This window comes from Physeter macrocephalus, chromosome 11, assembly GCF_002837175.3.
Source record: "Physeter macrocephalus isolate SW-GA chromosome 11, ASM283717v5, whole genome shotgun sequence".
Taxonomy (NCBI): domain Eukaryota; kingdom Metazoa; phylum Chordata; class Mammalia; order Artiodactyla; family Physeteridae; genus Physeter; species Physeter macrocephalus.
The window spans coordinates 45051252-45076143 of record NC_041224.1 but is presented as its reverse complement, the minus strand read 5'-3'; the positions used below and the strand labels follow the sequence as shown (position 1 = coordinate 45076143).

The following is a 24892-nucleotide window of genomic DNA, read 5'->3' as shown; positions in this document are numbered from 1 at the left end:
AAAAAAAAAAAAAAAAAAATTTGCTTTTGTTGGATGGGGACATCACTTCACATCGCAAGACCAAAACAGACTCTTTACAGATATTCCTGCCAATGTGTCCTGCTTATAATTATTTCCTTAAGTGGTTTTAGCTATTACCTCATCTCTTGCTCTGCTCTGTAACGTCCTCCAGCTTTCTCTCTGAAGGGAGCCTGTTCTATATGCTGCTGACTCATCAGTAAGGGAGAGACATATGTGGCTTGTGTTGTATTTGCCTACATATGATTTAAGGCCTATTCTTAGGTCATTTCAGAGCTTGCCTGAGTCCTCAAAGGCAGGCATTGGTCCTTAAATTCCTTCTGTAGCTTTCTGCGCACAGTGCCAGACATGCCATTGGAATAAATGAATGTTTATTGCTGAATAAATGTCTCAAGAAACCCAGCCAACCCTGCCTTCACCCACGTAGATTGTTTTATTTTTCTGCCTAGAGACAACAGGTGTTTTCTTCCTGGGTTTTATAACAGAGAAGCAAAATAGCCTTTGAGAAAAGTGCAAATAAAGCAACTGTGAATACAAAGATATATGTCATAATATGTCCTTTTGGGCATTAACTACATCTTTTCCAAGAAATGTTGGCCCTTGGCTTAAGCTCAGTTTGGTGTTTTCTAAACCATACTAGAATCAGTTTTTCTTATCCCAGAGTAAATAGGATCAGGGGTAGCATGAGTAAATTAAGTCTCTAAATAATGGGGGGGGGGAGACTAATTTTAGCCCCAAATCCCTACCCTTTTCCTAATGTTTCAGGAGAGCCATTACAAAGATTAACACTAACTGGATGGAGTTTTACTCTTCTCTCTCTCCGTTATTACCTGATGGAAATCCTAATGAGAAATCTAACCTCATCATAGTCTCCACACACTCACACCCTAAATAGGAAGTAGTGGGCTACCAAGAATCAACTCCTTCGTATTCCTTTTTTACATAATGCTTTCCTAAAACAAGTAAGAGACCTGGTAGCACCCATTCCTAGGGATATTCGCACAGCGATATAAGGTGGTGTCCTAAGCAATGAGCATACTGCCTCAGCGAGTAAGTTGACCTAGATAGATATGGCTTGCTCTGTTCTAGGGAAGGATGGTCATCATCACACGTGGGTTGCTCCCAGAGGAGATGATCCAGGCACACTGAGCTGTAGTCCTTTGTGCTGCCCAATTCCTAGCTCTCTAGCTCAGGCCACAGGACCACTCTTTTCCTGCTTAGCTGTCTTTCAAAAGTTTACCACTCATCCTCCACCTCACATCCATTAGGATGGCCACCATTAAAACAAAGCAAAACAAAAAACCACCAGAAAATAAAAGCGTTGGTGAGGATATGTAGAAACTGGAACTTTTGCACACTGTTGGTGGGAATGTAAAAGGGTGAAACCACTATGGAAAACAGTGGTTTCTCAAAAAATTAAAAATAGAATTATCATATGATCTAGAAATTCCACTTCTAGGACTATTTCCCCTGCCCAAATTGAATATTTTTTAGTCTTGAGATGTTTGTTCAGAGCAGCATTATTTACAGTAGCCAAAATGTGGAAGCAACACAAGTGTCCATAGGCAAATAGATGGATAAACAAAATGTGGTATATACATTCAATGGGCTATTACTCAGCCTGAAAAAGGAAGGAAATTCTGACGCTCGTTACAGCGTAGATGAAGCTTGAGGACATTATGTTAAGTGAAATAAGCTGGTAGCAAAAGAACAAATGCTGCATGATTCCACTTATCTGAAGTACCTAGAGTAGTCAAACTCATAGAGACAGAAAGTAGAATGGTGGTTGCCAGGGGCTGAAGAGGGAGGGGGAATGGTGAGTTACTAGTTAATGAGTTTAGAGTTTCAATTTTGCAAGATGAAAAAGAGTTCTGGAAATGGATGGTGGTGATGGTAGCACAATGATATGAATGTACTTAGTGCCACTGAACTGTACACTTAAAAATGCTACAATGGTAAACTTTATGTTATGTATATTTTACTATGATTTTAAAAAGATATTAAAAAAAGTTTACCACTCATCCAAAGTGGGCCTAGGGTTGATTGGAAGTATCAAGGCAGCATGACTGGTCAGCGAAGTCGACACATATATCACCAATTCCCCTTTTCCATGCCCATGACAAACATTATTAATTAATCATCGCAACATTCTTTCCTCCTGAGTCCTGTCATAACCTTTCCCAACATAGGCTACCACCAAACAATTAGAGTTCATATGTCAGTAATGTCAATATAGGAGAAAATTGTGGTGGTCTATGAAATCCATCCTAGAGAGAAGAGGGGTGTAATAATCTAAAACTTCATGAGATAGAAAAAATCGACATGAACTTGATATATTAAGAAAAAATTTCTTTTTCAGCCCTGTGTCAAAAAGTCCCAATAACTGGAATACAAGCAGTACCTTTGGCCAACATCACCACTCATTTGAACTCATGTAATGCAGGTTGGATTTTCTATATTTTCTACATAAAGGAACCAGAACTCTTTTTTTTTTTTTTGTGGTATGCGGGCCTCCCCCTGCTGTGGCCTCTCCCGATGCGGAGCACAGGCTCCGGACGCGCAGGCTCAGCGGCCGTGGCCCACGGGCCCAGCCGCTCCGCGGCACGTGGGATCCTCCCAGACCCGGGCGCGAACCCGGTTCCCCTGCATCGGCAGGCGGACGCGCAACCACTGCGCCACCAGGGAAGCCCCCAGAACTCTTTGAAGGAGAATTGATTTCAAGTTTTTTGGGGGGGAGGGGACAGGAAAATTCAGAGTAGGTCTAGAATAGCCTATTTAGGAGTTTGGGATTAACAGATACACACTGCTATATATAAATAAACAACATGGACCTACTGTATAGCACAGGGGACTATATTCAATATCTTGTAATAACCTATAATGGAAAAGGATCTGAAAAAAAAATATATATATTTTGCTGTATACCTAAAACTAATACAACATTTTTCTATAGTTCAATTAAAAAAAAAAAAGCCTGTTGTTGCCAGAGAGCATAGATGCTTTAAAAACCACTGGGTACAGGGCAAAAAGGATAAAGGAGAAACTTGGAGGTAGGGTTACTGCCCAATCTACACCAATTTAAACAGAAAAATCATCATCGTCGTCATTATCATCATTAACTGGAACAACTTACATAAATGGAGAAATTTAATATAAAGTGTTAACAAAGAGAGTAGTAATATAAGAGAGAAATAGTTTGTACTTTTATTGCTGTTATTAAGTTACAAGGTATTAAATACATAGCTAGCTTCTTTCTTTTCTACTTAATACATAGACACAGTTAAGCATGGGTCTATTATCAAGTATGAATGTGAACCTGTTTCTATCTGTATGAGCAAGAGAGATTGGGAACTTGTATGAGGGCCAAGCAGTCTCTTCAAAATTAAGAGCTATACCATGAACATGATCAGCTTTTGTGGTCTCCTATCATATTACAGCAAGGAATAAGGGAAGTCCCTCAGTTCATTGCCACTAATGATTATATGTAATAAACAATGAAAAGGGAGCCCAATGGTGTATTTCCAGATGATAAATTAGCTGAATGTCACACTTGCCACCCCCTCTCCCAAGAGAGCAATGACCCATTCCCTCAGCTTCCAGGGAAGGAAACCTCTAGATAACCCTACTAATGAGATACAGAAACGATAATAACTAGGGTTCCAGTTATAACAAAGAGTTCAATATATCATGACAAAAAAATAAAGTAGGTTTAAGCCATCTGTTCACAGCTTCTGGTAAAGACACTGAGTTTCAGAAAAAGAATATCTATCTGAGATACAGACATAAATTTTCTGCGATGTAACCAGCACACTTTGTAATTAAAGGGGCTTGAAACACTGGACTGTGCAACCAGATCCCGCATCCTGACCTGAAGTCAGAGGGTTAATGACTTTGAACTTGCAACTTCATAGGGTCTTTTTCTTTGGGTATAGTAAAGTTTCTCAAACCTTGGAAGATGTGAATTTATATCATATAGACTTACTAGAGCTGAGTAAAAATTTGACCCCAGGAATGTGTAAGAATAAGGATAAAAACAAGTTTTATAATTATTGGGCTAGTTTAGTGTGTGCTTTTTTGCTTTTTAAGGTATTTAGGTTATTTAAGGAAATGTGATATATTTGATTTATGATTTTTAATCAAGTCTTTGAAAGTGTCAGGTTGTAATCAGTATAAATGATTAAGAAAATTTGCTTTGTTAAATCTATAAATTTTGATGACTTTGTTAAATAAGTAGTATGTGACTATTAAGAGGAGTGTCAATTATGTTTAAATGAATATTGCTTAATAAATTCATAAGATCATAAATTGGACATTGAACAATGCACAAATGGTCATGAGTGTTCCTCCCAAAGTGCAAAAGCCCATTGGACGTTAAAGTCCATAAAAAGATGAAACCAGTTTGCCATTCCAGGAGACTCAAGACCATTAAAAAAACTGCTATTCAAATAAAGGTACCATGTGCTGAATCTTCTGTATACAGATGATGTTAATTTCTCCAATTTGGTGGGGCTTGACTTTTGGATGACCCTTCAAGTGAAAGTTTTGCTTCCCCAATTTCATTGTCAACGTAGAGCTGTCAATTCCATACCTTTTGGCTCATCTGTCTTTCCTCTTGGGTTGGAGTCATCATCTTTTGTGGAATCCTTCAAGGTTCCATATTCCTTTTCCATCTTAGCAGCTTCTTCCTTGGTACTGTCTGTTTCTTCATGACTCTTCTCTGATGGCACTGTAATCAGATTGTGCACTATTATAACCCTATTTCCTATCTATTAATTAATTTCTAGTGTAGAAATAAATTTTATTAAAAAGGTGTAGTTTGAGGTCAGATCATTTTTTGAGCTGAAAGAGATCTTAGTGATTATCTACTGTGACTCCTCCCTCCCCACCATTTCACAGAAGAGGAAACTGAGGCCCAAAGCGGAGAGAGATGTGCCGAAGTTCACCCGTAGAGTTAGAAGAAGAGCTGGGCCAACACCCCCCACCTCCAGCTTTCTGGATTCTGGTTGCATTTTTCCTGTTCTGCCACACTGTGTTATTAGAGTGTAGATTTTTCTCCTTATTTTAATCAATGTTGGCATTCAAGTGGGATAAGTCAGTTTCCAAAGTAAATTTGAGTCTTGATTCCAAATGAAAATAACTCTGTAGTTGCCCCATCTCTCCTCGATGTTGTTTTTGAAGAACAGTCTGTTGCTCAGAGTAGCACCTAAGGGTTTGGGGCTATGGCTGGACTTCTCTCCTGCCTCTTTCTTCATACTCCCTTATCCCTGGTCACCCTAATGCAAAGAAGAGTATTGGACCCTTGCTGTCAATAATAACGCTTGCTCACTTCTCACTTAAAAATAACTATACTTCCTTCTAGAAATCCTATATTGAATTAAAGAATCATAAAACTTGAAGTAGGTAACCCCTTGAAAACAATGGTAATGCATCCCTGTAGTCAGTAAAATAGAAAATGTCAAGCAGTCTAATAAGCTTTTTTCTTTTTTCAGTAAAAGGTTTATTACTACAGAAAAATAGGAAAAAAGAAAAATCAGTTATTGTCTCATTAAACATCCACTACTAGTGTTGTAGTATATATATATATATATATATATACTTTTCTGATGCATATTTTTTCATACTTGTGGCACAGTTTTGTTCCTTGCTTTTGTCATTAGCATCATTATGGAAGAATGTTTCCAGGTTATTAAAAACTGCTTGAAAACATCATTTTAAAGGGCTGTATATTCTATCAAACATAGGTACATAATTTCTGTGATAGGGACACAAAATTAAAGTATAAGAGTTTGTGATCTTTTTTTGCGCCTTCCTCATCCCTGAAATTCTCGTTTGCACAGCTGTGCTCCGTGGTGTTCGCCATGCTAAGCAGGGTGATGGGTAGAGATGCAGAAGTGACGAAACCAAGAGAAGGGCATAAGTCATACCACACGGGGGCGCAGACTGTCCCAGAGGCGAAAGAAGAGCTGGGAGGGGAGAGTATGGGACGAAGCAGCAGGAGGGGACAGAGGGTCAGGGACAATGGTGATCTGGGGAGAGAAAAAGATACCTAAAGGAGAATTTTAGGAAGGATTGCTCAGCTTGTGATATAGCTCTCACCTTTTCCCACCAGCCACCACTTCAGTAAAGTCCTCATTTCTTTTCAGTGCTTCTTGGGATTAAACTTCTGTGCTGACTGGCCAAGGTTATAGCTACTTAATCCCATGGTTGGATTTCAGGTTTTCAAACTTTTTGAAATCTGTAATTCTTTATCAGTGTTTATTGAAGTTCATGATTTACCACTCAAAAGGGTTATTTTGCTAAAAGCTGGGGTAAAAATGCTAAAATAAATCATACCTGGGAAAAGCTTGCTCTTATTGTCAGTAACATTTTTTTCTAGCTTGTTCTTGGTCTGAAGAGCAATTGTTTCATCCAAGTTTTCTGAAGAGGGGAGGAGAAGAAATAAAATTTTATGTCCTAAAAGACGATTTCAAAGTTTTACTAAAAATGTTTAAATCTCACCAGAAATAGCGCAACAGCAATTCCACAATATTAGCACTGCTAGTAAGGGGCTTTGATATGGATTATATTTCATTGACTCTCAAGATGGAAAGGCATACAATTTGAGATCCTCAAGTTCAGCTTCCTACTCAGTTAATTGCAGAAGTCCCTTCCACATTTCTGTGACCACTGTTAGAAAACATCCAGGATTGAGGGCTATAATGGACAGCTGTAGTTTTGGCCCACTCAATGCCTTCTGGTAACTACACCTTGATTTTCCTTTGGAGAACCCAGACCTCTTCCACTCTCAGCATATTTGCTCCACTGGTGGCTGAATAACCCAGGCCTGGCTCCTCCAGCCCTCAGGCTATGGTGATTGGTTCAAGGAGGAGCACATGATGCAAGCCAGGCCAGTGAGATTCAATGCTAAGAGAAAGAGGCTCTCTTTCCACTAGGATTGCTATACTGTGTGGATGTGAGATTGGGGCTGTACGAGCCATCTTGTTTCCAGGATGGAGCAGTTTATCTGGAATGAATCAACATACAAAAAGTCAGTGAGATGGGGAGGGATAGGTTCCTCACATTGTGGTGGGCTTCACAAACCTGAAGCCAGACTACCCCCACCCCTGGACTTTTCAGTTACATGAGGAAATAGATTCCCTTGTTGCTTAAGCCAAACAGTTGGATTTCTGTCATTCAGGGCTCTCACTAATTCATGAGGCAGCCAGTTCTATTGTTAGTCTTAAAAAATATTTTTTTCACTAAGATAGAACATTGTGTAAGTTTAGGGTATAGTACAACATACTGATTTGATACACTTATATTCTGCAAAATGATTACCACGGTTAGCTAACACCTCCATCATGTTAGATGTCTTAAGGGCGAGAATTTCTCTATTCATATTAAGCTGAAATCTGTATTCTTGTCTTTGTCCTAATTCTGCTCTTTGGAGTAACCTCTTGTAGGTGTTACCAGATAGGAATCTAGATTGTGACCACCTCAAGGCAGTCAGTGAATTAGAATCCACAACCCTGGTATTCAGTTATTTAACCAGTCACATATCCATCTTACTAATAGGACAGCGCTATTTGCAAACAAGCATTTCTTTGCAATTAGTCTATAAAGATTCCATTATTACTTTGTATTACTTCTCTCCAAGAAAATTCTTCCTTCTACCCTACCCCATCCCTTTTTGAGAAGAAAATCAGTATAACCTATTGTGTGACACATTCTGCTTTCTTCTTTGAAATAGCGACCACAGCTGTCAAGCTTTGTAGTCACCATACATTGTTGGGACCAGAACAGAAGGGTAGATCACTGATCATTGTTTGTCACATGCTGAGATGGAGGAGAGGAGGTTAGTTAATCCTCTCTCTTCTACCCATGCTGCCCCTGAGCCCTCGAGGGTCTGAGGGTGTACCTTCATGGCAGCAACAGTCAAAAGCCAACATGCTTGTACAGAAAAATTCTCTACATACAACTCATTTTCTGATTGTAAAAGTTATATACGAAGATGAACAGAAAATTATAAGGAAAAAATAACACTTACTATGCCCAGATAATGTTTTGGTATATTTCTTTCCAACTTTTTTTTTTTTCCAACTTTCTTTCTTTATGCATATCCATTTTTTAATACCAAAATTAAGGTCATATTCTAAATGGCTTTAAGCATTCAATAGTATATCATGGACATTTCCCCCATCATTAGTCTTTATAAACAATATTTATTGTTTATAAATACTATAATTATTAAAAATTGTTTATAAAATATGTTTATAAACAATATTAAAAACATAATTTATAAACATACAATTATTAAAAACGCAAACATTAAAAAATAAAATTTAGTCTAAATAAGAATTAATAATTTATATAGTCTCCTCTTGTGGGGTAGCGAGTTTATTTCTATTGTTTTGTTTCTATAAGCCAGTGCTGTCCAATAGAACTTTCTGCAACGATGGAAGTACTCATTTCTGTGCTGTTCAATATGGTAGCCACAAGCTACCTGTGGCAAGTGAGCACTTGAAATATGCCTAGAGCAACTGAGAAACCGGATTTTTAATTTTGCTTAATTTTAATTACTGTTAATTTAAATAGCAACAGGTGACTACCACACTGGACAGCACAGCTATAAATAATAGTGGAAATACCTGGCTTGCACACAAGCCTTTGCGGCATCTCTAATTTATTTCCATAGGATAAATGACTTAAGTGTGAAATATGAGTCACAGGGTATTGATATGAAACAATGATTGATTTGAAACAATGCTTTAGATCTCCTATTAAGTGGGTAAAGTAGGCCACAAAGCACGGTGTGTAACTTAAGCCCATTTTTTGTTAAATAAAAGAAAAAAAAATGACATAAGTATGTATGTGTATGTGCGCAAACATTATTATGTATTATATACATAATATATATATTATGAGTGATTTTTCACTGTCTTTAATATCTTTTTGCATTGACTGATTTTTAAAAATAAATATGTTCTTTTATAATCAGAAAAAACAGTAAAACTAGTTTTCATGTAGGAAAAAATGGCATTTATTAAGAACAACTCTGGATTATTCTATCCTATGAGATTTTCTCTTCCATTTAATTCTCCCTCCCCCATCAGTGATCAGAGTAAGGGGCCATGAGTTCATCTTGCCCAAAGGACCTCTGAGATGAATGGTATTTGGTGATTAACTAAACCAAGCAGGAAGACAAAAGGCTTTTCTTCTTTTAACAACCTACATGCAGAATCAAAGATTGTTTAAGCTTATCTATAAAGTTCAGAGAATCAAAGGTTGACAAACCTTTTCTATAAAGGGCCAGTTAGTAAGTATATTTGGCTTTGCGGGCCATATGCAGCTACTCAGCGTTGTCATGGTAGCACAAAAGTAGCCATGGACAACACTAAAACAAAGAAGCACAGCTGTGTTCCAATAAAACTTGATTATGGATGCTGAAATTTCAATTTTATGTAGTTTTCTCATGTCACAAAACTATTATTTTGATTTTTTTCAACCATTAAAAAATGTAAAAGCTATTTTTAGCTTGTGTGCTATACAAAGATAGGTGATGGGACAGACTGGCCCATGGCCTGTAGTTTACCAGCCCCGGTTGGAGGTAACAGAGTCCTTTATTTCACAGATACAGAAACTGAGGTCCAGAAAGGTGAGTGCCTTCCCCAGCATGACAGACCTGGTCTGAGGCAGAGCTGGGACCAGGAAGCAGAACTTCTGATGCCTAATCCAGTGCTCCTTCCTCCTCACCACACACAGGCCGCACTGGTTAAAATCAAGACTCTTTTTGTCCCAACCATGCAAACACAATTGGAAAAAAAAAAAAGTCAAATTTTAATAATATTATCTCTGAGGAGATTATTAGAAGATGTTAGTTAATAAGACAAAATATAACAAAGGTGAAATGTTTGTATTTGAACTGGACCTATAAATATAAAGAGTTGAAAAGGTCTGGTTAATTTTATTTGTATGCGTTGTCAAGCTGGGCAATTCTGATTACCCAGATGATTCAGGCTACTTTGGCATAAATTATCAAATTAGTAAAACAATTGTTGCCAAATCTCTCATTCATTTTGGACAATGAAAACTAACCACTGTGAAAACAAAAGAGGTAGGACTCTCACCAAGGTAGGAAACACCTTCTTCTGGAGATATGGTGCCATATTTTACCATCATCTTCACAAAGTCAATCAACGTTTTCATGATAGTAATCAGGGTTTCTTTCTCTTTTGCCTCTTTTTCTATATAAAAGGACAAAATAATTTTTTAAAAACTAGTGGAGTATAGCTTCATTTTTCAATGTTAATTTATGAAATACAGCATCTTATTGAAATAGTTCTCCCTACATATATAGCTAAACCATTTACAGCTAAAATATATTTAATTTCTGAAAAGCCCAAGACTTGATTGGGAATACAGAACAATGTACAGGTATACTGAAATTTTTCAGAAATGGGTAATTATAACTTCTCCAAAAAGGTTTTTACCTTAATCTAAAATATTTTATTGATAGAGTAGATGATAGAGACAGTTTGCAACCTGAGATAATATAAACTCAAAAGGAAAGTTAGAATATTGGTAACCCAACAACCTTTCTCTGCTCTGGTTATATGTTTTTGAGGAAAGGAATGACCTGTTTTCATTAATCAAGCTTAATATTTGAAATAGGGACACACATGTTTCTTTATTTTTTAAATGCAATGTTGATTTTTTGACAGTAGTATATATTGCTTTCTAACATTTATTTCGTTTGAAAGAATAAACGCATATAGTGAAAATATTTCAATGGTACAGAAGTAAACAGTGAAAGCAATATTCACTTCCTCTCCCTCCCCACAACTCCTACTTCCTATAAGCAACCACTACTAACAGTTTCTTGGAAACTTCATATTTGACATACTGTTCTGTATCAATTTTTTTTTTTTTTTGCGGTACGCGGGCCTCTCACTGTTGTGGCCTCTCCCGTTGCAGAGCACAGGCTCCGGACGCGCAGGCTCAGCGGCCATGGCTCACGGGCCCAGCCGCTCCGCGGCATGTGGGATCTTCCTGGACCGGGGCACGAACCCGTGTCCCCTGCATCGGCAGGCGGACCCTCAACCACTGCGCCACCAGGGAAGCCCTGTTCTGTATCTTGATAGAACAAGATGGCCAATGATTCCATAATAGTTCAGTGGCTATATTAATTTTAAAATCAGGAAAAAAAAATCTATTTCCATTTTTGAAGGAAAGAAAAACTAGGTTGCTAGAGGACTGCTTCCCTATCCTTTCAGCTGCCAGGAAGGATTTTCTCTACATACTTCTAGCCTTTCCGCCCATTTTTTCATCCTCCTCACAGATGAGGTTGGTAGCCAACAGCCATTAGTCTACTTTTCTTGACGGATGGGGATTTGGAATCTTTCTTCTTTCCATTCCCCTGGAACAGTGGAAGGCAGGGACCTGAAAAATGTGCCTGCTGTGCAGACTCAAACTCTTCCAGGATTGGCTGTTCCAAGAGCTAGACTGAGGGTAGGGAGTAGACAAGCCCACCGCATTCTACAACCCGGTCTGTATCAGTAGCAAAGATATTTTGGTTTTCCGCCTGTTTTAGAAATTTCTCAATTGGTTCAGACCTTGGGTAAAAAAGATGGGTACTATCAAAGACCTCAGTGTAAGTATTTAAATTAAAAGTCTACAAAAATAAAGGCAATAAGGAATGGGGTCAAGGAAACTGAAACATAAAAACACACAAAATAAAGAATATTCCATACAGTGGAATCTTAAAAATACCGCAAAAGTCACAAAGTTGGGAGAGAGGAAGGTGGGAGAAGAGGTGCGGGAGAGAAATCCTAGAGAAGGGCAGGTAAATAATAACTTCAGCAATCACATTATTTGCTCAAGGTCACATCCATATAAATACTTGGTATTATGCTGATACACTTCACTGACAAGAAGTGACTCACCAGAATGACAGAGGTTCTGAGCTGGGTATCTGCCAACCAGTGGGGCAAGATGGATCGGAATAGACCCTCAAGATGTACAAGCCCTGCAGACACCAGCAGGGGGGCTGGTGCCATCTGGCCAATGTCTGGGATTGAAGGACAAAAGGATGTTCCCCAGAAATGAAGTCTACTCTAAGGTCACTTCTTGGGGAAAGATGTTACAATTACAGAAATCTTTATTACAAATGTTCAAACTGGCGATGAATCTTTAAACAGGAAGAAGAAAAGCTATAAGGCAGTGCAGGGCAGCTATATGGACGATAACAACAACAGAAAATTGGCACATTATTATCCTCCTTGCAGATTAACCAAAAATAAACACGAACAAATCTTCAGTCAACTTATTTGGGTGCACATATAAAAGAAAAGAGAGCAACACATTAAGGACTTTTTTTTTTTTTTTAAAAAGCAGAACATTTCCCAAGCGTGTTTTGGGCTCCTGACCTTCAGTAGTCCAATGTTTAGTTCAATTCATTTGAAGACAAGTTGAAAATATCTAAAAAGCAAAATTCTGAATCATTTGAAAATAATAAATTGTGTTCCATACACTGTTCTTACTAAGAGAGGAAAATAAAGCCTTTTTGAAAAGAGACTTGCAATAAAAGTTGAGGTTGAACTGGGTCAGGCCAGGAACACTCTGATTCATCTCTATATTGGTACAAGGTTCACTACAATCCCAGGAACACAGCATGTGTTCAATACCTGTTTATTGAACAAATAAATGAACGCTCTGTTAACATGAAGATTAAATTATCCAGAAATTCCACCTTTCCTGATTACCCTTTCCTAAATATTTCCATGGCTAGTACACTTCTTCTGAAAAAAATCAATGTGAACTATTTTCCCCCAGGACATAATATATGTCATTGACGGTTGAATTTAGAAATTGAAAACAGGAAGAAAAAAAACCCACCCACACATTTCCTGGAATTACTGTTTCTGTTCCACATGGTCAGAAAACAATGTTTACCTGAATCAATACTTTTCAGTAGTGCATAGAAGTTTGGGAAATACTGGAGTTCCTCAAAATTGTCTTCACTGTAGGTTTTAGTTCTCCTTTCCAAGCCATTCGTCAAGGTTAAGGTGTTAGATACTGTTTCGTCATTTTCTCCATTAGTAAAACCATCTTGAATTGCTGCCATTGGAGTCTCCAGTGGGGGAAAAATCAATACAAAATAAACATTTTTGTTAGAACTGATGACAATCCAGGATGATTCTTTCCTCTGTGATGCCCTTGAATTGAAGTGCAAGAATATCTCTTCCTTTGTAAGCTCCTGCAGGATCAAACTCTTTTGCAAGCGTGTGGGCATCTAGTTACATGGGAAAGTCATTGGGACTTAGAGACAGGTGCTTTACCTGAAGACCCTGGCTCCTGCTCAGGGGAGAATAGACAGGTTCCTGCTCTGGCCAATTTTCCCTCCATCAGTTCTCATGAGTGTTTCTTCATAAAACTGCCTTTCACCAAGGAGGGGAGCTTTGAGTTTATAGAATCTACCAAGAGGGATGGTGCCAAGATACAGGAAAGCCTGTCACAATGTCTTAATACTAGCAGAGCAGTCATACCTTAGTGATTCCTGGGTGACATTTTAAACGCTGGCTGGGAGGGTACACAAAACTCTTTTTCCCAAACCTGATGTGTGTCCAGTGTTCCCTATCTTAATGATCCATTCTCCACTGAGTGAACTAGACAGAAATGTAAGAGCCTTTCTTGCCTCTTCCTCTTCATTTCCCTGCATTCGATCCATCAGTAGCCTTATTGGCCATACTGTCTAAATTTATCCCAAATTTGTACATTTCTCACTTTCTCCACTACCCCACTCTAGTCCAAGCTACCTTCACTTCTTACTTTTTAACTGGTACACCACCCACCTTCCAATCTATTCCCAACCCTGCATTTTCCACATTGTAGCCAGTTATCTTTTTAAAAATATGATCATGTAACTCCTTTGCTTAAAATCCTTCAGCGTTTTCCCATTGCTCTTATGATAAAGATCAGAATCTGTACATGGCTGGTAAGACCCTGCTGATCTGGCCTGGGTCCACCTCCCCAGTCTCATCTCTCATTGCTCTCTCTGTGTGGCAGCCACACTATCCTTGTTTCAGTCACTTGGGTACTCCACACATCCTTCTCTACATATTGCCTATCATATTCACAAGTTAACTCCTATTCAGCCTTCAGTTTTTGGCTCAAGTCACCTCCTCTGGGAAGCCTTCCCCAAGCCTAAGTCCAAGGCAGGTTCCTTTTTTATGAGGTCTAGTAGAACCATGTTTCTTGTCTCAGAGCAGTTAATGCAGTAACAATTAAAATACATGACTGGGCTTCCCTGGTGGCGCAGTGGTTGAGAATCTGCCTGCCAATGCAGGGGACACGTATTTGAGCCCTGGTCCGGGAAGATCCCACATGCCACAGAGCAACTAAGCCTGTGTGCTACAACTACTGAGCCTGAGCTCTAGAGCCTGCGAGCCACAACTACTGAGCCCACGTGCCACAACTACTGAAGTCCGTGCACCTAGAGCCCGTGCTCTGCAACAAGAGAAGCCACCACAATGAGAAGCCCGCGCAATGCAATGAGAAGCCCGCGCACCGCAATGAAGTGTAGCCCCCACTCGTGGCAACTAGAGAAAGCCTGCATGCAGCAACAGACCCAACACAGCCAAAAATAAAATAAATAAATTTATTTATTAAAAAAATAAAATAAAATACATGACGATTTGAAGACCATCTACCTCTTCCCTTAGATCTTAAGCATCAGGAGAGCAGGGATTGTATCTTTTTAAATGAGCATTGTATCCCCAGTGTTTGGTACATAGGTGGTACCTCAATAAACATTTACTGAAAGAATATTTTGTTTGCATTTATGCATTTAGATAATATGAGTGAGCAGGTCAAGCATATGGACATTTTAGAGGTTGGAAGTAAGGAGTACATAATGAGAGTGAAGGATCATGAAAATTGCTATGTCAGTTTTAGTTCAGATTGGTAAGTTTGAGTAAAAGCCATGAGTTCTGTGATAAATCTAGATAGTTTTTTTTTAGGGTGGGTGGATCTTCAAAAGCTGTTTTTAAAAATGGCAGATTGTGGGGATTGGAAGTAGGGAGAGCAAAGGAGAATTTTTGGCTAGCAGTAAAAAACAAAACAAAAACAATCCATACCAATTTCTGTTTTCTAGCCTTCCCTAAAATAGGACCATAGTTCTACATACCCTTTTTCTTTGTATTTGGGATAGGATGTTGGAGAGCCATGGGGTTTGGGTGCTCTGGTGGAGAAAATGAAAGGAGAGGTGAGGAGTTTGATATCCTTTTATATCCTCCTATAGTTAGCTCCATCTAGAAGTTTAAAAAGAATTCAAGGAGGAGAGAATGATTTTAGTAGTTTGGCTGAGGCCAAAGAAAAAATGAAGAGGCAAGGAGTCCAGCAAGGACAAGGACAAATGAATGGCAAGTCTAAGTAAAGAATGACAGGCCTCTGAGCCAATGGAAAGAGGAAGGAGCAGGTGGAAGAACACAGGGTAGACAGAGAGGCAGCATGAGGCAACTAGCTCTGAGGAATATAAAAGCTGGTGTGGAAAAGGATCAAATCAGCCCAAGTTTCTTTTTTGGAGTTTTGGGAGCAGATGATGACATCCACTGTGAACAGAAGTTGGACACCAACTTCTGTTGTGAAATACTTGGATCCAGTGCACTGTGATTATACGAATTGTTATGTGAAATAACCATTTCACATAATATTATGCATTATTTTACTCTGGGGTATAAGGCATAATCTTTACTATGTAATATAACATGCATCTTTATACTAGTTTCAAAGTGGAGTTTATTTATATCTTTTAACTCATTGGTATTTCATTAATGTAGATTTTTTTTTTTTTTTTTTTGTGGTATGCGGGCCTCCCTCTGTTGTGGCCTCTCCCGTCGCGGACCACAGGCTCCGGACGCGCAGGCTCAGCGGCCATGGCTCACGGGCCCAGCCGCTCCGCGGCATGTGGGACCCTCCCAGACCGGGGCGCGAACCCGGTTCCCCTACATCGGCAGGTGGACGCGCAACCACTGCGCCACCAGGGAAGACCAATGTAGATATTTTAAATGGGCTAAAAATGTCACATACCCCAATTCTTATTTGGCACAAACTGAAGTACTAATTATACACAGATTGTATTAATTATATACAAGTACAAGTATACACACACATCCATGCACATGCATATACACATACATAATAGATGCATATACATTTGCATATACATACCACTTTCTCTGGTATTTTTCCAGCCTGACTCTCAGTCCTGTTTGTTGGCTTATTGAGTTCCTCTTCATAATTGTTGGCTTCCTTAGAGATCAGTTTTTGTAAAACCTCTGCAACTTCATCTTCCAGTGTGTGTGCCTGGCTTTCTGTGATCTGTTATAAAGAGTCAAAACATATAACTGTTATTCCCATTTTTGTGATTAAAAAAAATCTAGACTAAACTCTTTAGTTGAACACATATTTTTAGAAGACAAGAGAATGTTCTGGTCCCTCTTCTGAACATCCCTTGATTATGCCTCTGCTACATGCTGGCCTTCACAGTAGCTGCTCAGCACTCCTGGGAAGAAGTGTCTTTGGGCCCATTGTGCAAGCATCAGTCCTGTCTGTTGGAACCCACAGAATACTTAATTTGAGAAACAACTTGAGGGTTGTTTCTCAGTCCTCAGCTGCAGGTCATAGTAGGTAACCTTTGAAACCTGCAAATTTAGTGCTCTCCTAAAGCCTACCAGGTCTGTGTTAGTATCTGGGAGCCAAGCTGGGGCAGGGTCAGTTTGAATTGCTTAGGGCTTCCCAATCATTGCATGGCTTTGCACATCTTATTTCCTTCTCATCTAACACATTTTTTTTTTTAAACTTCTGCTGGTTAAATCCTAACCATCCTTCTCAGCTCACTTCAAACACCTCCTCCTCTGAAGCTTTTCCTTATTGCACAACTGGATATAATCCATCCTCTGGCACACTGAACCACTCAGATGGTTCTTATGCACCTTGCGTCACGAGCACTTGTGTACTTGTCTAGTGCCTCTGATAAACCATAAATTCCTACAGGGAAAGAATGGTGTCTTACTTGTCTTCGAGACCCATGGTGACTGGTATAAAGTAGATGCATTATAAACATTTGGCTCTTTGAATGAAGTGGCTTGGCTTCTTAGCATATTCCAACCTAAGATTTGGTTTATTCTCATGCATATGACTTACTAGGCCAAGATTCAGCAGTTTAGAAACGATCTTGTCAAATACTCCTCTGTCATTTTCCTCATAAATCCTGGTAGCAATTTTCTGGACAATGTCTTCAGCAGTTAAAGAAGTTCCATCTAGTTGATGAAGGCCATCTGGATCGTCTAGACAGAGCAATCACAACTTCACGTTGTGGTGATCACAGACCTATTTCTTGGATTACATTAGATTTATAATCTATATCTTCTACACTCAAATATGTTTGGATTATGTTTAAGGTGGTGCTTAGTCCATGTAAACTCTTGGTTTAAAATAAAATTTGACTTCAAGTTAAGAACCTAGGATGATAATGGAAATTCTGAAAGCTTCTTATGTGATTATAAGAGGAAGATCTGAAAACAACACAAAAGGCCTCTCCGTTTTTAGCACTAAGAGTACAAAAAGTAAAATACTGTTAGATAGTATGCAGTATTGTTCAAAGCACCCTTCTATATATTATATAATTTGATATTCCATTTCCCCACAAGAGTAGATTGGTATTATCTTCACATGTACTCCCTTTGCAGGCAAATTCCTGGGCTGAGGGTGGGGAAAACTGCCTTACACCCAGAATCAGAGAGTATGTACTGAAGATTTTATGACTTACCTGGAATAATTGTTTACTTGTGAGTATGTGTCAGGGCACCTTTATGTAAGGCAGCTTAACGTGACAAGCCTCTTTCTCCAGAGAATAGGGAACTTATTTTATGTGCCTGGAATTTAAGCTTTTAAAATGTGATCACAGGGGCTTCCCTGGTGGCGCAGTGGTTGAGAGTCCGCCTGCCGATGCAGGGGACACGGGTTCGCGCCTCGGTCCGGGAAGATCCCACAAGCCGCGGAGCGGCGGGGCCCGTGAGCCATGGCCGCTGAGCCTGCGCGTCCGGAGCCTGTGCTCCGCAACGGGAGAGGCCACAACAGTGAGAGGCCTGCGTACCGCAAAAAAAAAAAAAAAAAAAAAAAAAAAAAAAAATGTGATCACAGGTTTGCACAAAGAAATATGTAAATCTATGTAAGTCTCAGCAGAGAAGCTTGCAGATATGTATCCTTGGCTTTCCTGGGAATACATGGGGCAGCACTACTCCAGATTAAAGCAAGGGCCCTTCCTGAGGGAAAGGAAGGCTACAGTAGGGTTGGTGGCAAGGAAGCTTTGCACTATGTCCACAGAGCACTCCCAGGAATTAATTGGTCTTTTCCAATCTATGCCACATGGAACACTATATTCATATATGCAAGTTTACAAGGCACTTAACCTGTCACTTCTAGGCAGCTTGGAAAGATCAGAAATTTAGCTCCAGTGATCTCTCTTGTTACCTATATATCCTGGGACCACTGTAAAGGAAGTTAATAAGAGTATCTATTTCATGGGATTGTGAGGATCAAATGGAATAAGATGTAAAAACACCTTTAAAATTGCAAAGTATCGTATGAAAGTTAATGTAGTTTTATTATTATGGACCGTAGATTTGTACCTGAAATAAAGGAACTACAATTATCTTCTAGAGAAAATAGACATTGCATCCCTAGCCAAATCCTACCCTAATAATTCTGATCATATTCACTCAAAGAAAGAAGAACCTAGTACATATTTCTATTCTGATTCTCTCCTTTTCTTCCATAGTTCCTGGGGATTCGTAGACTTTTTCTAGACTCTGTGAAGCTGCAAGTATGTGCAGCCTCAGGCAGAATATCCTCTTCTTGTTGTTTGGAAAGAAGCTTAGGAAAATGAGCAGGGTGAGTATACACAGAGGGCTGGAAGTTCTCTAACAGTATATGATCGCTGAATTGTTGGCCAACCCATGAGCTGTGAGCCCTTTGAGTCCTGTGTACCAGCGTGACGAATGAGCAGAAAAGTCCCTTAGAAAACCCTGTAAAATCAGTTCCCCTCCTGGCTGACTGAAAATTGGGTTCATCACCCATGTTTTTCAGGAGCAGAGACTCACTATCACTTAGGTCTGATTTTTCCATTTGTGGGTTGCAAGTCAGACTCTCAGGAATATGTGGACAAGAAACTTCCCTGAGTCTATGCAGAGTTGGAAGCATTTATTTCCCTTCCCACTTATCCCTCGGGATCTGAAAAAGGAAGAATAGTGGTTGCCTGCTGAAGCTGGAAAATAAATGAGATGACTGCTTTTCAGTTCATTTACTTCACAACAGGAAGAACATTAGCAACACTCTGAAGAAATAGCCTCCTCCTCTGCACTGCTGTATTCTCTTGAGCCAGGAACTTCAGGCTCCCCTAGCAGAGCTTTGCTAGATGGGGTTGATAGTTGAGCAGTTGGGCAATGCTCCTTGCCTTCCAGTGGTTTCCCCTGCTCCTCTACAATGGACAGAATTACTCAGAATGGCTTCTCTACTGCTCGTGAAGGGGTGTTTCACCCTCCTATACAGAACTCAGAGGGAAACCAAACATGAGTTCAACATTTATAAGTTTTTAAAGCATTTACAACTCTAAGTGGATGCAAAAGGGCCTTGTTCAAAGTTGTTATCTGCTCAGTTACATTTGAATCTCCAGGCATCTGATATGGCACTTGACCTTCATTTATTCAATATATTTGTATTAAAGTCTTAATATAGGCCAGGACTGGAAATAGAGTGATAAAGAGTTTAGATGTGGTCCCTAACTGCACAGAGCTTACTGTCTAGCTCATAGACTGATACATAGTAATTGCTCAATGAATATTCGTTTGGTGAATGCACACAGGAGCCACAAAGCACTATTTCCTAAAAGAAACTTACAAAAATCCTGAATCATACATACTGTAGAAAACACTGAGAAGGAGAATTGGTGGGTCCTATAGCACAAGCCCATTTAGAGGTTTCCTAAAGGTATAAAAGCACCCTGCAGAAGTTAGGCCCCTTGCCCTCCCTTCTGGGATGTAAGTGTGCATACCTCTGAGGTTCTAGTCACCTGAGTGGTCCCAAACCTTCTGGTTCCAGGATTACCAGGGTATGAGAGAAAATCAGCAATTCACTCATATCATTCTCTCCAAGAATCTTTTCTGTATACTCAAGTGGACTTAAAATGACCTCTAGGGTAAACCTGGAACCATCAAAACTAGCACTTGGTAGTTCTGAACCTATTTGCATGTTAATAAAATGTTGAACAATTTAAACATAAGTTGCTCAAGTTAGTGATCAGATCACAAGCAGATCTGCCTCTGTCTGCATGTACAGACCATCTGACCAAAAAATGCAGTCAAACAAACTTTAGACTATTTTTTTATTTTATTAAATCAAACGGGCGATTCAATCAAAGTGGTTAAATCTATTTTTCATGGGGCTATGCCCAGTGCCTATTTATTTCTCACCCAAATAGTTTAAAAAGTAGAATTCAAAAAAAAATGTCCCTGGGAATTCCCTTGTGGTCCAGTGGTTAGGACTCATCGCTTCCACTCCCATGGGTCTGCGTTAAATCCCTGGTCGGGGAACTAATATCCCGCAAGCCACGCACAGCACAGCCAAAACAACACAACAACAACGACAACAAAAACAAAACCCTCACACAAAAAAACCCAAAAACATTTCCCTGAATAGTATACAACATGAAATGTGTCAAAATATAGACCATCTCCCCCACGGCATCCATATAAAACACACTTCTGAATTATCCTCAGGCTACAATAGCCTATAAAAGTCAAATTTAATTGGCAGTTGTTTTCTGACAGAGATAATCAGTATAATTCTCTTGTGGTCCGTGGAAAAGAATTAAGACACCTAAGAAAATCTGTAGTCACTCCTAAGCACCAGTACTCAGAATGGAAGACACACTGAGGAAGACCTCAATGCCTAAGTACAATAGTTAATTTATTACCTCATGTATTCTTTTATTTGTGCATTTGTTCATTTATCAATTCATGCAACAAATTCACGAGCTCCAGACACTTGGACTACACTGTCTCTGTTCTCATGGAGTTTTCAGTTTAGTTTAGGAGAAAAAGATAAATCATAAGTAGTCACACTCAAGGATGTAAAATTACAAACTGCAATAAGGGCCATGAAGGAAGGAAATAAGGTTTATATCAGATCATGTGTGCTGGATGAACCTAGAAAAGTAGACAGCCCATGTAGGACTGTAGAAGCCACGTTAAGGATTTGGGGTTTTATCCTAAGAGAAATGGGAATCTATTAACAGGTTTTATGCAAAACAGTGACATGCTCATGTTTGTGTGTTGAAAAGATCACTCTGCCTGCTACATGAAGAATAAGATGGAGAGCGTCAGAGCAAATGCTAGAAGATCCATTGGAAGATTTTGCTCTAGTTCAAATGAGACATGATTGGAGCTTGGAAAAAGATGGAGGTGATTGGGGATAGAGAAAAAACTTTTGAGAGATACACAGGAGATAAAATTGCTAAGACTGATGGATTAGAATTTGAGAGGTAAGGAAAAAAAGAAATAGTTTGACTCATAGATTTGTCTTGAAAAACTGGATGTATAGTAGTGCCTTTCCTAGAGGAAAGAGGGCTAAGTTGTAAGGTGTACAGAAATTATGAATTTAATCTTAGACATGTTAAGTTTGAGGTGCAGCTGAGACTTCCAAGGGAAGATAAGTCAGTAGTTAGCTAGATATAGGTCTATAGTTCAGAGAAGTCTGGGCTAGTGATATGAAACATCAGGATATAGATGGTAACTGAAGCCGTGGAAAGCTTAGAATGACCTAGGGAGAAAGGATATAGCTAGGAAGAGAACACTGAAAAGGGAGTAATGAATATTCCACTTGGGGAGGGGAGTATCTGGTTGATTTAATTGTTTGAGAATTATGATATTTTGCTTGTACTAATAGTTAAATTGGAATGTTAAAATGAATTCAATAACATAAAATATAGAGAGTAGATTTAAATTTTTTTCAAAGCATCAGTAAAGGAACCTTTAAAGAGAAAATAAAATCTGGGCTTCTGTGGAGCTGGAGCTTTGCACATTATCAGTAAGTTTGGGCTTTATCTCAATTTTGGACATGACTAATAAAGGATTGTAAGTGTGTAAGAGATATTTTTAAAATATAGGACTTTCTCTTAACCCATTATGGGAAACTCCAAATTAGAGAAAATAGGTAGCAAAACTTGTTTTTTTTCATTTACCTTGAAATTTATGATCCAGTCCACTCTTAGTAGAATCATAATCATCAATCAGTCTTCGATTCTTGGTTGAATCAACATCTTCCAGGTTCAATTTATTATCATTTGGAGAACTTTTTACGGACTGTCTTTCCTTGTCATTCTTTTCCTTTTCTGTTATAGCCTTTAGCAGGTTCAAGTTATCAACAAAGGAATAATTGCTCTCACCTGGCTTGTTTTCTGGAAGAAAAGGCCCCGAGCCAGGCACATCCATTTTAGTTAAGCTTCTCATAGCCTACATTATTTAAATTAACATCAATGTAATTTCTTATTACCTGAAGGGTATGTTTTTTTAATCTTGTCTGCTTCTGCTTCAGCAATCTGTGAAAGAAACAGGAGATAGACCTGGTTTTAAATCATTACTCCACCACCTACCAAATATGACAGCTCAATAATTTAATCTCCATGGGATTTAGCTTTCTTGTTTGTAAGATGTAGTTAATAATTTCTATCTCAAAGTATGTCATAAGGATTAAATGAGATAAAATAAAGGGCAGATGGTCTATAAATATTAATTCCCTCTCTGATAATATTGGTAAAAGATAAATCTCTGATAAAGAAATCTTACAATAGAATGGATGTGATGTTGAGCTTACTGGGTTAGTATGCAGTCAGCTCTTTGTATTATACTGACTCTCTATATTTAACTATTGGGACATAGAAATTACCAAAATTATATTTCCCATCATAATTTCAATGTTTATTATTAAGCTCCTGAGGTTTGTGAATTCAAAATGGCTAAAAATTTGCAGCGTAATTACATTAAATAATAATAACTAAAATAAAATGGAATAGCATTTATAATTTTACTTCTGACCTACCTGCTCATTCAAAGGTCTTTCTGCACTTAATTCTCTATTATGTAGGGGTTTGTCTAGAATAAACACACACAAATACAAATTTAATTGTTCATTGGAAAGACAATATGTCTCATTAAATAAAATCTTCAAAAAAAGGAGAAATATTTTTGGATGACTGTGAAACAAAAATATATATTAACAAAGATTATCAAGATTATACAATAACGATGATTATCAGTGTTGCCTTGCTTATTATCTTGGTGTATTTCCTGAGTTAATAGAATTACACACACAAAAAAATTTTTTTTTTTTTACCAGAAATCTAACATATTGTTCTAACACTTGGTTTACCAGCTGTTTTCAACTAGACAGAGCATAGTCTGGATTGGTATTATTGGCATATTAAAAGCTTTCTTCATACAGTGCACGTTTTATGAATAGAATATCTGAGAAAGGTTGTAAGATGACTAGGAAAAAAAAAAACCCCAAACCAAAAAACAAGCCATATATTAGGCGGGAAAGCCACCCCCTCCCAATTTCAAAATAAGATCTTTCAAAACAACTTATGTTATTGTTCTATCATGTAAAAAGTGAGGGAGGAAAATCTGTCTTCTGGCTCTAAATTCGAACTGATTTCCCTGTCAATATGCACGGATATGACGTGATCAGAAAATGAGGCAAGGTGATTTACAGCTCGCGGATTATACCAAGATTTACCTTTTCATGGCGAAATAAAAGGGAGGTGGGAAGAAAAGTGTCCACGTACCTTGGCTGCCTGCCGGTTTGGGGAAAGCTTGAATTGGGCTGCTGTGGAGCCCCAGCACCACAATCCAAGTGCCAGTCCAAAGGAACCCCATTCTTCCAGGCTTGGCTTCAGAACAGCCTGGCGCCGGGCTCCCGGAGCTATAGCTTTTGTTATGAATGAAAAGGAGGAGTAAAAACAGGAAGAGCTAGGATGGCGGGAGCGGGGAGGGCGAGTGGCGGGGACTGGGAGCTGGTGGAGCTCTCTAGGGCTCCGGAGTAAAGGGATTAGAAAGACTCTGGGTGCTCGGGACTCCGGTCTTCAGGAGGAGGAGGGCGCTGTCCGCCCCGTGGGTGCTGAAGTTCCTGTGACGCGGAGCGGGCAGCAGGTCTGCTAGGGCGTCGCCTTATTCTCGCTCCCTCCTTGAGAGGAAGTGAGGATGGAAGCGCATGCTCCCTGAGCGCCAGAGGCGGGAAGGGATGGCGTCAGCGACTCCGAAGCTGCTCCAATCCCCACAGCGAGTGGAAGCGGGGAGGACGACAGACTAGCTAGTGTATTTTCTGTGCCGCAGTCCTAGGGGTGCTCCTGCGCTCACGGTCACCTGGATTGCTGTAAGCGTGGACATCGTTGTCGTAACCTCCCAAGTAAACGTTACCTCAGGGACCAAATGCCTTCTCTGCCTGTGCACCTGTCAAGGAAAGCTAGATAACCTTGTGCAAGTGGTTCTGCTTAGAGATTATTCTGGGATACCTTCTCCAAAAGGCTCTTCTTTCCATTCCACCTTCTGTACCTAAAAGGTAGATATAATTCTTATATTCTTAGAAAAGCCGTGCCTTTTGTGATTTGGGTTGACCTACCAGGGCTCCCTTGGTGCTCTTATTTGTGTCTCAGCTCTATGGAGTCCTTTGAATTGGGATATTTAAGGAATATTCTTTCAAATAGATTGCTGCAGCACACTCTCACTCTCCTAGATGAAGAAACAGAATAACAACAACAAAAATCATTGTTTGTTCCCCTAAG

The 24892-nt window shown here is 39.2% G+C and overlaps 1 protein-coding gene across 1 annotated transcript in view; it reads right to left on the bottom strand.

Moving 5' to 3' along the window:
• The window catches only part of SCG3 (secretogranin III), a 38240-nt gene extending 13928 nt beyond the window's left edge, over positions 1–24312 (bottom strand). Inside the window, exons 1-10 of the mRNA XM_007114387.2 lie at positions 23897–24312; positions 23152–23204; positions 22606–22651; positions 22295–22510; positions 17200–17342; positions 16225–16374; positions 12949–13126; positions 10125–10241; positions 6352–6435; positions 4607–4744 (exon numbers count right to left, since the gene is read on the bottom strand). Of these exons, the coding sequence (XP_007114449.2) occupies positions 4607–4744; positions 6352–6435; positions 10125–10241; positions 12949–13126; positions 16225–16374; positions 17200–17342; positions 22295–22510; positions 22606–22651; positions 23152–23204; positions 23897–23987 (1216 nt within the window). The 5' untranslated portion in view covers positions 23988–24312. The remainder of the gene's footprint in view (positions 1–4606; positions 4745–6351; positions 6436–10124; positions 10242–12948; positions 13127–16224; positions 16375–17199; positions 17343–22294; positions 22511–22605; positions 22652–23151; positions 23205–23896) is intronic.
• Between the last annotated feature and the right edge of the window lie 580 nt (positions 24313–24892).